The 19,794-nt window shown below is 26.8% G+C and overlaps 2 protein-coding genes across 2 annotated transcripts; both read left to right on the plus strand.

The window, feature by feature from the left end:
* Positions 1 to 2,174: 2,174 nt before the first annotated feature.
* Positions 2,175 to 7,327, plus strand: LOC112706394 (branched-chain-amino-acid aminotransferase 2, chloroplastic). The gene is made up of 9 exons (XM_025757689.3): positions 2,175 to 2,585; positions 4,434 to 4,501; positions 4,602 to 4,776; positions 5,135 to 5,311; positions 5,788 to 5,919; positions 6,012 to 6,110; positions 6,216 to 6,332; positions 6,679 to 6,887; positions 7,016 to 7,327. The coding sequence occupies exons 1-9, from the start codon at positions 2,493 to 2,495 to the stop codon at positions 7,128 to 7,130; spliced, it is 1,185 nt and encodes a 394-aa protein (XP_025613474.1). The 5' UTR covers positions 2,175 to 2,492; the 3' UTR covers positions 7,131 to 7,327.
* A 4,806-nt stretch (positions 7,328 to 12,133) lies between these two features.
* LOC112706395 (uncharacterized) lies at positions 12,134 to 14,083 on the plus strand. Its single transcript, XM_025757690.3, has 3 exons — positions 12,134 to 12,640; positions 12,757 to 12,886; positions 13,094 to 14,083. The coding sequence occupies exons 1-3, from the start codon at positions 12,505 to 12,507 to the stop codon at positions 13,797 to 13,799; spliced, it is 972 nt and encodes a 323-aa protein (XP_025613475.1). The 5' UTR covers positions 12,134 to 12,504; the 3' UTR covers positions 13,800 to 14,083.
* Positions 14,084 to 19,794: the final 5,711 nt, after the last annotated feature.

Consider the following 19,794-nt stretch of genomic DNA (forward strand, 5'->3'; position numbering starts at 1 on the left):
CACTTACACACAAAAACAACGTGTTTCATAATAAAACAACAAATTCATTCATCCAATATTATAAAATATTTCACAAAATTGTTTAGATAATTAAACCCCTAATTGTTAGCTTTAGCTTTAATGTAGGCAAGTCTCGCTAGAATAAAATTATAAAATCTAAAATTAAACTAAAAATATGACTCAGTAGTTTTTATTTAATTTAAATCAAATTTAAACTTAATAAATTAAATTATATTTGATATAAGGCGATATTCTTAAAAATATACTAATTAATTTAAATAAGATTTGATCTTAATATATTATATTAAATTAGATTTGATTTAAATTTTAAACTCTTAAAGATGTGCTAATTAATTTAAGTTACATTTGATTTTTAATCGATTTAGATTAAATTCAATTTAAATTTTAAACTCTTAAAAACATACTAAACAAATTAAAATCAAATCAAATTTTTTAATAAAATAAAAAAATCAAATTTAAATCTAAAAGTTCAATAAGAATCAAATTTAAATTTAATTTTGATATGTTGCACAATATAACTCTTTTTATTTGACTGCTTGCAGTTGCACCTTAAATAATTTTTAAATATGAATTAAATCCAACAAAATTAAATGCAGTTTAAATTTAGTGAACTCCTTATAATTACTTATACTCCAAGTAACATAAGAAAACTATATTTCTTGTGCCAGTAAATTAATAATGCAATGGCATTTAAGAGAAACGGTTAGTCTTATTAATCTTCAAAGTAATTTCAATAAGATACTTTTTTGAGTATTACTTTTAACTTTTACCGTAATTGAACTAAATTGAAATTAAAATTTATATTAAATATAATTTTTAAAATAATACTAGTATCATGAGATATTGTATTATTGAAAAAAATTAATATAATACAATTATTTGTATATTTATTAAATTTATTAAATAAATATTATAATATTATTAATAAATTAAAATAAGATTAAATATTAGATTTATAATTTTTATCTTAAGTGTAAAATTATTTTTTATAATATATAATTTTATAAATATTTATGTAATATCTTATAAAATTTAAAATAAAATAAGACTAAAATAAAGTATCGATGATACTGTTAAAGTTGATATAATTTTTTTCTAATAATATCATATACTTGACTTTGACCAAGCTGACCATTCTTTTTGGAATTACAAGAAACGTCTTCTTAAACACGTGTTATATATATTTTTATATAAAAGTAGACCAAAATTTGATGGATAGTGACGAGGAAGGATTGAAATCCATGATAAGTGAAAAAAAAGGAAGATAAGCCAGTTGTAATGGTTATGGAAAAAGGGATTAAGTATTGCTTATTAGACTAGAGGCTCGATTATATTATATAGAAAAATAGAGAAGATGAAAATTTTGACGTGTGTTATTAGTTACAAGATAATGTCAAATATAAGTATTTAAAGAATTTACATAATAAGAGTTTGAAGTTGAAGTACAAATTAAATTTACACCAAAAAGGTTTTAAATCTATTGTTAGAAAATAATTTTAATTTTTTAATTTGTTTGTGAGTAATATATATATATTAATTATAATTATAAATTATGTTATTTTAAATTAAATAATTTATATAATAGTGATTTTATTTATTGTTTTAAATATTAAATTGAATAAGTCATTATTACTTTTGATTTTGAAATTAAATGAGAATAAAATTAAATATTATCTTTTAAATTTTAGATATATTATCTTTGATACTTTAGATACTATTTTATTTGAGTTTTAGGATTTGGTGTTATGCTATAGGTTTTCGGTTTTCAATATATCAAAATCATATTTGTCGTTCTTTCCCATCAAAAAAATCACAATTTAATCGCCTAAGATTCAGAAGGCTTTAGTTGAAAAAAATCGAAAAAACTAAAAAATCAAAATTCTTTTATCAATTTCTAACTTTTATAAATAAAAATACACTTCTGCATTATGATATATTTTTAATTATTTAATATAAATAATTTAGATTATTGAAATTAACTTATTTCAACATTTATAACCAATAAAATTAAATTTAAAACTGTCCTCTAAAGCTTCCAATAATAACAAAAATGATCACGCCAATTCGCATTCACCAGGTAACTACGAGCAAAGCGGATATGGACTGACGTGGATATATTATAGGCATATTGGTCATGGGGGCATTTTGGACGTGTACTACTACTGCCAACTCCTTCCTATCCATTTTCCCATAATTTCTCCAATATATATATATATATATATATTAAATATTTAAATTTAAATTAAACTACACACACTTTCCATATGCGTGCGTTGTTCCAAAAGAGCGAACAAAAATCCACCACCAAAGTTGGGTCGCGTTGTATAAATATTGGAACGCATGGTTCCGTGTTACAATTGCCATATGCGAAGGCATTGATCAGAGCTTATCTTTTTTCACTTCACAGATCCTGAGCTTCATCCTTCTGCTAATTACCCTTCCTACCATATTAATCTAAACTACCTACCACCATGATTCGAAGAGCTCTATGCTTCCCCAGTTTCATCAGGAAATCGCTGCTTATTCCACCCGTTATTTCTCCTTATTCTAATTCTTCCTCCAAGGTTATCTTTCTATCATCCTTCTATTAATTTCTTTATTCTTTTTTCCCCGCTGTTTTTTCGTTTGTGATCTATTAGTCATTCAATTGTGATGCTGCTGCATGTGTAACGTTAATGTTATACTGTAGGGTGAAAACTCTGATACAGATAATTTCACGTGTAAGTTAATAATTGAGAATTATTAAATAAAAATTGGTGGAAATTTAAATACAATCGATTAATAATTAAAAATCGTTTAATAAAAATTTAGTCAAATCAATCAAATTATTTAATAACTCTCGATTATCAACTTTACTCGACTACACCTACATTTTTACCATAAAATTTTTTTAGTTAAATTAATCAAATTATTTAATAATTTTTAACTACTAACCTCACCTCAAATTTTCATCTTTATTATAGTTCATTGATAACAATTCATCAATCTCTTTCTCTCTCTCTATTGTTTGCTTTTCCGTGATTCGACATGCAAGCTCGTCTTTGCTTCTTCTTTCCTCGGTTTCTCACTCTGATTCGTGACTCATTGTGATGGTGTCAGTTTCTACGATAATATATTTTTATGTAGGTAGAGGTTCACGTACAATTATTTTTTATCTAAAATATTATTATTTTCTTTTTGAAAGTTCTTTATATTGTGATCTATTTATCAGATAAGATAAGTTATTTAAATATATATTTTTTAAATATATTTTTGTTATATTATTAAAATAATATTTAAAATATATAAATAATGTAACTATGTAAGTATGTAACTAATAATTGTCACACTATTATAGATGATATATCTTATTTCTATTTAAAAATTCTATTGTGCAATAATTGAATTTTTCTCTTTTTTTTAAAAAAAAATAGCCCTTATATATAATGTCTTTGTCAAATAAATAGATAATGTTGAAAATTTGACTAAACGTATTTATGCTAGAACCTAATTCAGCTGACTAACTAATTACTTCCTAAACCAAATTTACAAGTTTAAGATGTGTACTTTAATATGAAACTAAATACTAATAAAGATGTTGGACTATTTTCTTCTCATAATCTCATGATTTCTACAAAGTTGAATAAGTGACATGTTTTCTATTACTGAAAAAATATAATGTGAAAATATTAATAAAAAACTATTGATGATTATTTAATTAAAAGAAAAATAATAGGTGAACAAATTATTTTTCAATAAAATCTTTTTTTATATATCTCCTTTTTTTCCAGATAATTTTGTATCAATAATTTATTGGACTAACTTAGTTGAATTGAGTCTAATATATATAACATTTATTTATATTTTAATTATTATTTTTCATAAAATATCCTTGTATGAATGGTATTTTATTAGTAATTAGTAAAGGGCTAAATCTCATTTTTGTGACAAGTTATACTATAACTCAAATGACATAATAGTTTCACTTCTAATTATAAAAAAATCTCACTATTGTGGCCGAAAAGAGGAATTAAACTTTTAATGTATATAAATACATGAAGAATGCTAGGGGAACAACAACTTTTGTAATTTGTAGTCATCAAATAGTCATTAATAATGATTTTAATGGTGTAAGATTGGTGTGAAATTTCATCAAATGACTCACTTTTTTTTACTGATTACATGCTGGCCATAATTTAATAAAGTTGTTGGCCCGTTAGGCTTTTCCATCAATTATGTCACGAGACTCACCACGTGTCATGTTGGGTCACTCTTTTCGTATTTTCTACACATCTCTACTCTGTATAAGAGTAAACCCCAAATGAGAACCTGTGGAACACAGCATGCTACGTATGTGGGTGTATTGAAGCATTTATCTTTCTTAACATAATCATTTTTCATATGTAACTACAAAATTATACTGTACGTATCAGATCGGAGCTTACAATGGGTATGCATCTCAGACGTCTTCTCTTGAAGTTCCGGACTCAGCACCTTACAGGTGAATGAATAGATACATAGATATAATGGTTATAGTGCTACATAATATAAGGAAATAATAATGAAGTGGTGGTGGTGGGTGTGGATTTTGATTGATGAAGGGAAAATGATGAGTATGCTGATGTGGACTGGGATAACCTTGGATTTGGACTAATGCCAACTGATTACATGTATGTAAACAAATGTGGTGCGGGGCAGCATTTTGGACATGGACAACTCAATCCTTATGGCAACATTCACCTTAGCCCATCAGCTGCTGTCTTAAATTATGGGCAGGTATATTTATAATAATAATAATTGAGGAATTATAGGGAGCCAATGGAGTATTTGTACAATCTGTATAATAGAGGTTTAGGGATGTTCGATTCAGTAGGATATCAGATGTTTATTATCCCCACGGAATAATATGGGTAGATTCTGTTCGAGAAATTAGTAGTATTTTACTCTAGATGTTCATTTTTTAACTCATATTGAACCAACTAAATAATCCATTATACATATTGTACAAATATTCCATTAGTTCCTAGCAGAATTCATAATAATTTGAGTCTTCTAGACTTGTTGTAGCGGTGGCATGGTTAGTGGGGTAAGGTAACAATAATTAAGCATGTGGGGGTAATTGTATTGTATGCAGGGATTATTCGAAGGCACGAAAGCATACAGAAAAGAGAACGGGCAACTGCTTCTGTTCCGTCCAGAACAAAATGCCATTCGGATGAAGAGTGGCGCACAAAGAATGTGCATGGAAGCCCCTTCCGTTGACCAATTTGTCAACGCTTTGAAACAAACTGCTTTGGCTAATAAGCGCTGGGTATGTATGTATCTATGTAGTTAGTTTCTAGACTCATCTATATTAATAGCTTGCTGATTTAACACGTTAACTAGTCATTTTGAATAAAATAAAATACATTTCACACAATAAGTTAATGCACTAAATTAACACGCTGTTAATGTTAATTTATTATTATAAATTTAGGAATTTAATTTAAATCAATTGAAATTTTATAGATCAATTTAAGTGCGATTGCCAAATTAAGTATTAACTTTTGAGCAATGTTAGAATCAACAACTTTGATATTTTATAACTATCAATTGGCTATTAATAGTGTTTTGAACGGTGTGAGATTACATCTAATAGTAAGAAATCACTCACTTTTCTTTTAATGATTAAGTGCCGACTAGAAAACATAAAAATTGCTGGTTCCTAAACTTTTCCTTAACTTTTTGTACTACATTTAAAATTTGACATAGTTGGAATGAATGATAATGATGATGATTGATGAGCAGGTTCCTCCTCCGGGGAAAGGATCGTTGTACCTTAGGCCTCTGCTTATAGGAAGCGGTGCGGTTTTGGGTTTGGCTCCAGCACCTGAATACACTTTCCTCATATATGCTTCCCCTGTTCGCAACTATTTCAAAGTCATTCATCAACTCTACTACTACTTTGTTCTTACAATTACTTCAATATTCCGAATAATTTTTATATGTATGTATTAATATTGGTTGAGCAGGAGGGCTCTGCGCCACTCAACTTGTACGTAGAGGAGAATTTTGATCGTGCTTCTCGCCGCGGCACCGGCAGCGTTAAAACCATTTCTAATTATGCCCCTGTACGCACGTGTATCCCAGATTACGTTCCTGTGTTTTTTCTGTGTCTAGAATTCAAAAGCATGTAATAAAGTAGCATTTAGTAGCATGAATTATATGGAATGTAGGTATTGATGGCGCAACTTAGAGCCAAGAAGAATGGATTTTCGGATGTGTTGTACCTGGACTCAGCCACCAAGAAGAATCTAGAGGAGGTTTCTTCTTGTAACATTTTTATTGCCAAGGTATTTAACTAACCAATCTCGCTATTTCTGTCAACTTCTACCAACTCTTATTTATAATTGTGTTTAATGGAAGTGTCTTTGTAGATGTGTCTAATAAAAATGTGTTTTTTTTATAGCTGTGTTTAATAGAAGTATCTTTATAAATATATTTTTTAGATGTGTCTCTTTATATATGTGTTTAAAATATAATAATTAATTATTATTGACTATAAGTCAGATAGATAATACGTTGGTACCCTATACTTTTCCTTAACTAATTTTAACGTAAAATTCTTCATTATTTGATCAATAATAAAGCATGCAACTTGCTTATTAATTAGTATATTGAATGAATGAATGATATTAGGGAAGATGCATCTCAACACCTGGTACTAATGGAACCATTCTTGCTGGAATCACGAGAAAAAGCGTAATTGAACTTGCCCGTGATCACGGCTATGAGGTAGAAGAGCGTGCTGTAGCTGTGGATGAATTAATGGAGGCTGATGAGGTTTTCTGCACAGGAACTGCTGTTGGTGTTGCTCCAGTCGGAGCCATCACATACCAAAATACAAGGTAGCACAAAAATAATACTAGTATAACTACTCTATACTCTCTTTATTTTGGAACACGCACGTATATATAAATGTGTTCTATGTCAAGTTTTTTTTTTCCCTCAAAAATTGTTTTTAATGTGTATGTAGGATGGAATATAAAACGGGTTCTGGAACTATTTGTCAAGAGCTGTACAATACCCTTTTGGGAATTCAAACCGGCGTTATTGAAGATAAGAAGGGATGGATCATTGAAATTGACTGAATTCTTTTTGCTTTAATAATTTACCAATTTGTCATTAAACAAATCTATTACTATTGTGATAATCATGATGTTCACAATCAAGAAGTGTGTATTATGTACATTGTTATATACACACTATACTTGAGCTTCAGAATCCTTCTGATGGTGTGTGTGGGTCTTTTTATTTTTTTTTAGTAAAGTGGATTAGACCATCTTAATTTTTTTGGACTTCGCTATGGGCCAGACAACCAACCCGGCCCAAAGCAACAGAAGCTATTAGTTCTCCACCCCAACCTATTCCGTAGACCATCTTAATCTTAGACATTACTTATGCACTACACATCCACACAACACACACATTACATGGGTTTATTTTTGGATCCTTTTCATTTTATGTTATTTTGTTTTTGGTCAGACTTTAGTTGTTAACTTGATCCAACAAAAAAGGCCCAACAAATTGAAATAAAAAAGGCCCAAGAAAGAGTGTGGGTAACAAAGCCATGCAAATGGACAGCTAGCGTCGTATTTAAGCCGAGCACGATCAATACGTTCTATCCATTATCCAGTTCCTTCAATTTTAGTATGGCTTCTTATTCTAATTAATATTCCAATTCCAATTCTTGATTATTAGTTTTTTTTTTATAAACGAAAAAAAAGTATATATAAAAAAGTTTGGAATGGATAAAAATACAAACAAAAAATTATAAATATCACAGTATATCTTAAATATTGTTTTGATAGAGAAAAATATACATAAAAAATTCACAAATATCATAATCTTTACTAAAATATGACACTTTTGTCTATAAAAATAATTTTTAGTATATGTTTTGATATTTAAAATTTTAGTGCATATTTTTATTCACTTCAAATTCTTTTATGTATAGTTTTGTCTATTTTTTTTTTCAAATAAACTACATATAAACCACATACTTATGTGAGTCATATATTTATTGGTGTGTACTAAAACATAACTTATGTCCCATTTCTAGTACTGCTACATATGGAAATTCAAACATGGTTGGTTACCTTGATTTTCCTCTTAATATAGAACTGTACGGCCCTGTGTCAAAGTCAAAGTAACCTTCAATCCTACTATAATCTTGTGTTGGACCACCAAGGACGAACCTAGCGGCCGAAATACACGCAACCCATGTATTTGTTGAATGAAACCATAGATAACGAACCAGCGAACAAGATTTATCTGTCAAACGATTCTCTGCATGCTATGCATTTTCCTTTGGACACATACATACAATAATCTTTCAATTTCTCATTGTTATACTCAGGTGAAGTCGACTTCACGTGGAGTTGATATCTAAGAACCGTTAGATGAAAATTTAGTCAAATCAGTCAAATTATCTAACGGCTCTCAGGTATCAACTTTACGTGAAGTCGACTGCATCTGAGTTTTCACCATTATTGCATTAGAATACTGATAAGTTGAGATAAAAGATAATGAAGCCTGGAGAGGAGTTGGCTTCAGCTGTATACTTACTACCGAGGAATTTAATGTAATTATTATTTTTCAAAGATGTAGGTCAAATCAAGCTTGGAAATTACAGCACATAATATATGAATCCTGCCCTACTTAGCACCACAATTATTTGTCCTTACTCTCCAATTATTTTATTAATGCCATCATTATTATATTATTATTACAAGAGCTTGCTTCTAATCTCCGCTAAACCATATTTTCGGGATTGTTAGCCATGTCTTTTCAAACTTCTTTCCAAATTTTTTTCTCAATGTCGTCCTTCCCTTTAACTAGCTGGTTACACATCTTTTTTGACTTCGTCATTGTTTTATGTTTTGAAACATGCATGATCGTTAATGATGAATTATATATATAATCATGGATTAAGATGTCAATAAAGAGCTCTAAGAAGACAAATCCGGGGCAACAACCACTTATAATTACATGGCTGCGCTAGTATCTAGATAGTCTGTGTGATTAAATTATTAATAATTATTAAATTGTGATTTTACTAAAATTTTTATTAATAATTATTTTTATATTTTATTATTAATTTTTTTATATCAATATATATTATTTTAATATTAAATAAAAAAATCTTATCACTGTTAATATGTATAACAATTAATATATATTGATATTAAAAAATAATTTTATTAAATTTTTTTATTTAATGTTAAAATAATATATATAGATATTGAAAAATTAATAATAAAATATAAAAAAATTGTTAACGAAAATTTTGGTAAGATTATAATTTAAGAATTAAAAAATTATTGAAGGATATTTTAAAAAAATAATGTAATTATTAAATTTTTTTAAAAATATAATTTAATCAATAAAAGAATAATTTATTAAAGGGTATTTTTGTGAACAAAATTTAATGATAAAAAATAAAATTTTTGCTAATGAATATTTTTTTAAAAAAAAATATTTTTCTTAAAAAATAGATAAAGTTAACATTAGCTAACACAAAAAATTTAAAATAGATTAAAGAGAAAAGTTTTTAAAAGTTAAAAAGAAAAAAAATGTATATTTTTTAAAATAAAGAAAAAAAGAATGTCATTTTAATATCTCGTAGAAAAAAAAAATAAAATTTTCTCTTATTATTAATATTTTTAATTGTATAATATTATATCTAATAATATAAAATTATTTATTTTTTATTAATTAAATACTAATCAAATTTTAATAAAAATATTATTTTACTGTACTTTCTTCTAATAATATACTATATGATTGAATGTGTCCAGACTTTTCACAAAAGTGTATAGAGCGAAAGAACCTAACCTAGCTAGTTAGGGGATTATTAAGGTCAACTAGCTAATATGTTATATATATATATATATATATATATATATATATATATATATATATCTTTGCCTCCTACCCACTAGTTATTAGCTGCCTTAAATATAGAAAATTAACTTCTGAGAAATATTAAACGATTTTTTTATTATCAGTTAATTATTAATATTTATAAGTATAAGATAAAATATATTATTGAATTATTAAATTAAAAAAATAAACTAAAAAAATTGAATTGATAATTGAGTGATTATCAAAAATAATAAACTTTTAATTAGATAATATTAACTATTTTTTATAAAATTATTTTTTATTCTCATTTTCTAAAAAAATTTAAAATTTAGAATAAATATAATTTCAAAAAAAAATAGTGATAGTGGCAAAAAACTAAGTTATTAACTTCCGAATTAAACTCTAAATTAATATATGTATATATTAGATAGATATTAATATCATATTTTAATTCATATCAATAATTTAACATTTCATTTAATAATAAAATGACGTATATATTGTTGTTAATTAGTTCATTATATAATATTAGAATATTTTATTACACTTTAATTTCTCCCTTCTTGCGAACCTACATATGACTTTTTGAGTTTTGACTTTTGCTTCAGTAAGTAGTAATAGGGTTAGGAGGTGCAGATTTTTATAAGGTTTCACCTTTGATATCTTTTCTTTCTTCATAGAATTCATATTTGCTGCTTCTTTTTTGATGTCCTCATTTTGAATTTGTTTATTAACTGTATGTAATGGGTGCCTCGGTCGTCACGGCGTTCTCTTGTTGCGTTGTTGGTCATTTGTTCACCAACCAAAAGGAGAAGAAAAAGAAAATAACCTAATAGCTTCAAATTTTCAACATAATTTCAATGTCACTAGTGCCCTGCCTCTCTCTTTTATTTGCTTCTAGAATCTCTAAATTTAGAACAATCAGATGGATTTGATAGTTAGTATAATAAATTTCAACATCATGCATATCATGGAATATAATGCATATTGTTATTTTAATTTCTTCACTTGGATGAAGTTTGGTTAGTGAATTACTGACCCTAGCTAGGAAAAGCTAGTCATCCAAGTTAATTAACCAAACACATATTTTTTGTATAATAATTTTTATGTTTTAATAAATATACGATAAAAAATAAAAAAAAAAGTTCAATTTTTATACCATTAAAAAAGTGTTTGCAAGCATGATTTCTTGTATTATATTGTCTCTTCCGGTCTCCTTTCACATGTGTATGTGGTTGTACATCATTTCTTGTACATACTTATTTTCTGTATATTATATGGTTACGCCAATACTATTCATCTACCAATTAATGATGTGCCTTTCGAAGTCTATACATCTTTTTATCCTTTTCGAAGGGTTATACTAGGTAACTAATTACTCTCTTGAACAATATGAATAATAGATTTTAAAATTGATCCAATTTAAGTAAAACACACTACATTCAAAATTACTCATCTAAATCTTAATATTAGAATAACCATCTGCACACCTAGTGAATTAAACATCCGAATATCTAGTGAATTAAACATTGATATATCTATTGTTTACATTGTTTAATATTTTCATTGTCTATCTATACTTTTTCTTCTCGAAATTACTGCTATGAAAATAATAATCAGTATATGAAATTTATAGAAAAAAAAATGTTAAACATAGAATGACACCCTTCTTAGGAGGGTTAGAGATATAATCATTTATGTTGTATTTTCGTATCAATTTAAGTTTTTAAGATGAATAGTTTCATAACATATTATCAGTGCTTTATATCTAAAAAATCTAAAATTCAATTATCAGTGAACTCCAAAAATAAAAAAATAATATAAAACAAATAAATAAAAGTCTATACAAAAACTAAGCAAATCCAAAAAAAACTCTTGTTAAGAAAAAAAATATTAGAAATATAATTATTTATGTTATTTTATTTTCTTCTATTAATTTAAATTTTTGAAAAAAAATAGTTTCGTGACATAAAAAATTAATAATTTATTCGCATATATCCCTTCACACCATTTCAATACATTTCTAATCAAGTTTTTTGTTGTCACTTTTGTGCTTTTTGAGAAACTTTTTAAGAAAAAAAGAGTGTAATGTTTTAAAACACGAGGTGCAGCATAATTTTAGTTTATTACTAGTTAATTATTCCCCACGTTATTAATAATAATGAGATCATTATTGAATAATTAATTGTAGTACTATAAATAAATATAGCAATACTCTAATACTGATAAGATAAAGTAGTGTCGCAGATAATAATGTATGAGCGGAGAGTAGACTACTAGAGTTTCAAAAAAAAATGTGGAAGAATAACCGATGATATTCGGGTGTGAGAAAGACAAGAAGAACAATCCTTATTCCCCTGTTCTGGCAATACTAGAATTCTGGAATTTTCTGTTTACAATATATATGTTTTTATTTATTTATTTTCTGCCACACACCGTACTACCCTTCCTCTTCATATATATTACAGGAGGCTCCCTTCCTGGAATGATGTTTATCCGCCCCAAGTTTTACATACAGCGATTAGTTAACAATAATTAAACACTTGATTATTAATTATCTGTTTCTGATCTAATTAAGAAGGAAGATCATCAGATCAGATGGGTAGGGCACCTTGCTGTGACAAAGCAAACGTGAAGAAAGGGCCATGGTCCCCAGAAGAAGATTCCAAACTCAAATCCTACATCGAACAACACGGCACTGGTGGCAACTGGATTGCTTTGCCCCAAAAGATCGGTATTGTTTTTTATTTGTTTCAGTTTCTTTCTGCAACAACTTAATTTTGAATTTTAAACTTTTTCATGGACTTCTGAAAGTAGTTGATTCAATACTTAGCTGGCTTTGTATGTCAGGGCTTAAGCGATGTGGCAAGAGTTGCCGTCTGCGGTGGCTCAACTACCTTCGCCCTAATCTCAAGCACGGTGGTTTCTCCGAAGAAGAAGACAACATCATTTGCAGCCTCTATGTTACTATTGGAAGCAGGTACACTCAATTTAATTAATTAATTTATGGTGAAAACTCAGGTGCAGTTCAATTCACGTAAAGTTGATAGCTGAAAACTGTTAAATGATTTGACTGATTTGACTAAATTTTCATCTAACGGCTCAGCTATCAACTTCACGTGAAGTCGACTACACCTGAGTTTCCAATGAAAAAGATGAACCCTAATTTTGTTGTGTGTATGTATAGGTGGTCGGTGATTGCAGCGCAGTTGCCTGGAAGAACAGACAACGACATAAAGAACTATTGGAATACCAAGCTGAAGAAGAAGCTTCTGGGAAAACACCGCACTAATAACAAAGAGCACCACCAACAACCACGTTCTAGAAAGCAAGCATCAACAACCAATAATACTAGTGTTACCGGGGATTTTTCATCATCATCATCATCATCTGCTACTGCTACTTATTGGTCACACATGCATATGCCTATGCTGCCACTACCACCACCACCACCACCATTACCACCGTTGCCATACGCAGAAGATAATAATAATAGCAACAATGAAGAGCCCAGTTTCAACGACCAAGACTCTCTCAGGAAACTTCTTATCAAGCTCGGAGGAAGATTCTCCAACAACAATTTTAATGAGGATTATCAGCGGCCACCACTTGATGATGGGGTCATCATGAATTTTCATCAATTCCCTTCTTATGAAAATCATCATCATAATATTGGATCATCATCTAGTTGCATGGTATCTGCTAATAATTATCCACAAAGGTTAGATGGATTGGAGTTCTTTTACGGAGAGGAAATGGCTGTAACTAATGATGAGAAGATAATAGAAACTGGTGGTGCTTCTAATAATAATAATGAGTGGTGTGAGAGCAGCAACACCACACTGATTTATCCTCCTCTTCATGAAGATTTCAGCTACCGAACCCCGCAATAGCACTATATCCATGTACATTTCTTTTTCTTTTTCTTTTTCTTTTTTTCCCTTTCAATTTGCTTTGAACTTGAACTACTGGCCATTTGAAGAAAAAGGGAAACTTCGTTTTGATTCCCTTATTATACATATAGTAAACTTACTTCGTTTATATATATATGTCTTCTCTCTTTTGTGGCATTTTCGCCCAATGCATTTTATCCTATATTGTTTTGTTGTGTATCAGTTGGTTGTAATATTTACGGAGAATCATTAATTAATTTGAAACTCGTACTTTTTATGTTGTTTATTTGTGGAATTTTCGCAGCATACGGAACAGAATTGAAGTACAAATACTGTTTAAATCTGAGACTTGGGTTATATTTCCCCAGAATGAAGCTGCGTATGTAGTTGGTTGGATATATATAAGAATTTGTTAAGAAAAGTTGACTATAGATGCTACTTGTTAATTGTTACTACTAGCTTCAAACATTTATGATTTATTATTAGGAAGCTAATTAGGGCCAAGGGGCACTAGCAGGGAACACCAGTTATATAAATGCCTTTGTGGATATAAATTATCGCTTGCTTGGTAATAATGAACTTATCGCACCACTGTTCTTGCCATTAAATGTGACTTCTTCATATATAGTGAGACCAACTCGCTAACTTAACTAGCTAGTTCGGTTTTTTCACTAGAATTTAAGCAAAAAATTCATGAAATTATAAATTTCTAGATATAACCAAAAATCAATTGTATGGTCATGCTAATAAATATGAGTCTATTGTCGTAGTCTCTCTTTCAGGGGACTTGTAATAAATTTGCTAAGTATATATAGCTGGATAATTAAACGGTAAATTCCATTATGTATATGTTTATGGTGATTACAGTAAATTTTTTTATTTAAATTATTTAAATATTTTATTTATATGTAATATATAAAAGATTTACGATTTTACACTTATATTATACCTCTCGAATTTAATTAAAACTAATGACTTAATTTATTGGATGAAATAGAAAAATAAAATCAAACTAATACAATACTATCCAGACTATTATATCAACATATTAAGTCCTCTTGGATGAAGTTTTAAATTATTATTTTTTTAAATCTAAGATATAAACATAACTAACTATTTTTTTATACTGAAGATAGGGAGACTCGAACTCGCAACTTCTTAGATGAGTATAGAAAATTATGCTATTTGAACTATAACTTATTGACAAAGATAATTAACTATTAGAGTATGATAATATGAGTACTTTATTTGTATTGAATTAAATTAAATTAAATTATATTCATCCAAATTTTAAACTAAAGTGTTTATAATTTTAAAATTTTAAATTATTTGAATAAAATTAGAGGGAGACTCAAATACTCGCCTCTTAGATGAGTATAAGAAAACTATGCTATTTAAACTATAACTCATTGATAATTAAATTATTAATTCAATTTATATTCATCAAATTTTTTTTTTTAAAATTTGTAATTTTTCAAAATTTTAAACTATTTAAAAAATTAGATGAAATAGAAAAATGAAAATCAAACCAGCACAACACTCTACTTAGTTATAATAGAAATTATTCCTTTACTGAAATTTCTTAATTTTCTTGATCATTGTTGTATATTCTAACAACTCCCTCAAAGTTAAGGTTGCTCTTGGAGCAACCTTAAGTTTGACACGAAATCAATTGAAGAGGTCCAGTGAGAGAGATTTTATAGATGTGTCTGCCAACTGATCATGAGAGCAAATATGAATGACATGGAATTGATTTTGGTTAACGCGCTCTCTAAGAAAATACAGGTCGAGTTCAAAGTGTTTGGTATGGCTAATTGGCTATGAAGAATAGAATTAGCCGCCAACAAAACTGAACTTGCATTATCACAATACAAGGTTGGCGTGCTTGTCAAGTAAATGTGCAATTCTTTAAGAAGATTCTGAATCTAGATAATTTCTGAATCTGCAACAGCTAATGGTTGCATATTGGAGGGATCCGACTACAGAGAAATAGATTTTTGAACTCATCATCTCCTATACTTTTGTTAATTTTACGCTAGACACCATAGGAGTAGGAACTCCTTTGGAGTATTTCATGCCAATTTTTTGCAATAAATCAGTAAAATACTTAGTTTGAGATAAATGATATGCACCAGATTTTAATCTTGTTGTCTCTATACCTAAGAAATAACTAAATTCACCAAGGTTCTTTAAAAAAATCACATCATTTAGTTGCTGAATAGTAGAATGAATATCATGAGGATCATTTTCAGTGATGAGAATGTCATCCACTTACACCAAAACATATAATTTAAGATCACCCAAATTCTTAATGAACAATACGAGTGTATAATAATACGACTACGGACAGTATAAAAATGTAAATACACTCAATACTATTCATATTGATAAATAAAAAATTTATTTTATTTATAAATAAAAAATTCTAATTTCAGTGTTATAAAGTATTATTAAAATTAAATAATAATTTTTATATTTTGATTTTTCTTAGTAATATTTTTTAAAATTATTATTAAATACTAAAAAAATATTATTTTAACTTTAATAAAATTTTTTAAAATATAATAATTACTGATAATATAGAAGAATTAGAATAACCTTAATTATATGAAAAGGGATAGGTAGATAATGAGAATATTAAACAATGTGAACAATAGATATGTCGGATATTTAATTCAATCGGTATACAAATGATTATATTTATTATTTTTAATTAGATAGTTATTTCTTTTGATTCGATTTACTCATACACGGTTATAATAGTTGGAAGTTCAGTTCACTAGTTAGAGGTAATTTGAGGGTGGAACATTTTTTTACTTTATTTTATCAATTTTAAAATCTATTATTCACGTTATTTACAAAAGTTATTATCTATATAACAAAACCGTAATTATATATCCTCCGCACTATATTTTCCCTCTTAATTTATACTTGTATATCATCATCACTTCCATGTTTTACACTTGACAACAATTATGTAAGCATAATAAGCAATGACGCAATAGGAATCTTATCGAGAGAAACTATAGGTACTCTTGTAGAGAATTTATTAATTTTAAAATGCAATAATTTAAAAACAACAACAAATAAAATGTAAACACGAGATTGGTTGGAATATGCAGAATGCATGGGATTATATTGGAATCCAATGTGCTGTATTTACGTTGCTAGAACTATTATTAGTAATCCCTTGCTCTTATTATATTTAATTTGACAATGATATTTTTCTCTATCTAGCTATTACAAATTGACAATATATACCATAAATGATCTCTTTGTTCTTCTATTCTATTCAAATTTCAGCTTACGGATGTGAAACAAAAGCTAGGTTTAGATTTAACTGAAAAAACAAAATTTGGTTTTGATGATGGTGACTTCAATCCTCATGGCACCAAGGCATATATATAGTTAGGCGTAATATTATACGTTTAAATCTTTTTATAAATTAAGTCTAATCAAATTAAATAATAAAACTTAAAATAATATTAATTATAATTAATTTTTGTTATATTAGATTAATTTATTTTAATTAATTAATAAAAAATTTAAATGTATAACATTATTCTATAATTAGACCCTAATTTAACTGCTAATGCCTTTCACTTATTCTAGCTATTTATTATTAGCCTTTAGCTAATGTAAAAAACGAAGAAAAATAAAAAACGAAGAGATAATTTAGCTTTACATCATTTTATCATCACACATAATAATATCTATTGTTGAGCCATGATAAAAAGCACTGGATTACTAAAAATTTTGAGAAAGAATTAAGTATAAAAAATACAAAATAAAAAAATACTACATTCAAGTAAAAATCGTAAAGTATCAAATTAATAAGTTTTTTTTTCATTTATATATATATATATATATATATATATATATATATATATATATATATTTTGATACGAGACTAATTTATTACGATCCTAATGCTTACTACTTAACAGTTAACACCTACCATATTCACTTGTTTTGCTCAAAAGGTCAAAGAAGTGATATTATCTTATATTAACACGCATATATCTTGGCTGACTTTGAGTATTTTGGCTTTTTTGCTAATTGATTACAGGTATGTACAATTTTTTTAAAGATGAAATTTTGTTGACTATGGATATTGTCCGGTAAGTAATGGTCATGATTTGTTAGAATTGGTTGACATAATTTGAAATTGGGGTATCTATTTGTTTTTATGGGGCAACAGTTTCAAACTTTTGTCACATTATTAACTGTAAGTTCAACTCTTGAAATATTATATGAAATAATCACACAATTAATCAGTCAAACCTATAATTAAAATCTGGATAATAATACATATAGCTATAGCACCTATTAAATACGCTTAAAGAATAAAGATTACATAAATATTTTTCAAACTTTATATATATTATTATAATAATAAAAGTGATATGATAATTAAATTAATTATTAATGTTTAATTCATACATAAAATAACTCGTATTTAAATAATAAAACACGTGACAGAATTGATTTTATGTGTTACATATATACACAATTAAATTTTTTTTCAAAAAAAAAATTTGTTATATAATAATGCAAGATAGATGATAATTTATCTTTCATAATTTTTAGTTTTATAGAAAGTATGGAAGTAATTTAATTAGCTAAAATTTTTTATAATTTTAAGTGTATGTATAAACCATTTTTTTATACATTTATATTTTATCTAACTAACAATGCTACATACACACAGCAAATATTATCATTTTTAGTCCGTATTTGACAGCAATAATTTGTATCTAAATTTACAAAAATTTTGCACATAAGAAACATATAATTTGCACTTATATTTATCAGAATTTTATACACATAAATCAAGAATAAAGAATTATTTTTGTCCCTAACGTTTAGAGTAAATTTTAAAGTTGTCTCTAATGTTTAAATCGTTATATTTAAGTCTCTAACGTTTCAAAATTATTTCAATATTGTCCTGCCGTTAGTGATCTGTTAAATAAGATGAAAACGTTTAGGACAAAAATGATACATTATTCTTAGAAAAATTACCAAATAAAGTAAAATAATAATAAATTTTAACAGAATGAATTACATTATAAATTCAAGATTTTTATTCATACTTGTAAAATGATTAATATATAAATTTTCGAAAAAAGAAAAAAAGAGCATGTACGTATATAACAATATATCTTTTTGTAATATACCGAACTTCTTTAATATTTAATTTGCTTAAATTTTATTTTTAATTTTTTAATCAATTTTAATTTTTCTTCAATAATTTTAATTTTTTACAATATCTAATTATTTAATTTTACTCTCAATTAAAAATAAAATTACTTAGGATAAAAGTAATATGATTAGGAGTAAAATTAAAAACAAATTTATTTAGAATGAAAGTAATGTAATTAAGAGTAATTCACTTAGATGCAATTAAAAAAATTATTAAATAATTATTTACTGTAAAAATTATTATTATTGAAGGATAAAATTAAAAATAAAATTTAACTAAATTAAATATTAAAAAATTTTGTTACATTAGAGGCAAAATGTATAATTTATACTTTATTATATAGGTATCATATTTATTTTTTTCCCCGAAAGTTTATCTACTAGTCATTATAGAAATATTTTATAATGAGTAAAAATCTTGAATTCGTAATGCAATTCATTTTGTTAAAATTTACTTTCATTTTACTTAATTTGATAACTCTTCTAAGAGTAATATATCGTTTTTGTTTTCAATGTTTTTCGTCCTATTTAAGTCCCTAATGTTTCAAATTCGTCTTAATTTTGTCTTCCATCAATTCTATTAACAGATCCCTACTGCCAAGACAACGTTAAGACCATTTTAAAATATTAGCTATTTAAATGTTAAGAATAATTTTAAAACTTACTCTAAATATTAAAGATAAAAATAATACTTTACTCTATAAATCAATACACAATTTAAACTCATATTTTTAGAATTTATACACATAAATGCAACAATTTTGTATAGATTGCATGGATATATTGTCTCTTC

This window comes from Arachis hypogaea, chromosome 8 (genome assembly GCF_003086295.3).
Source record: "Arachis hypogaea cultivar Tifrunner chromosome 8, arahy.Tifrunner.gnm2.J5K5, whole genome shotgun sequence".
Classification (NCBI taxonomy): Eukaryota; Viridiplantae; Streptophyta; class Magnoliopsida; order Fabales; family Fabaceae; genus Arachis; species Arachis hypogaea.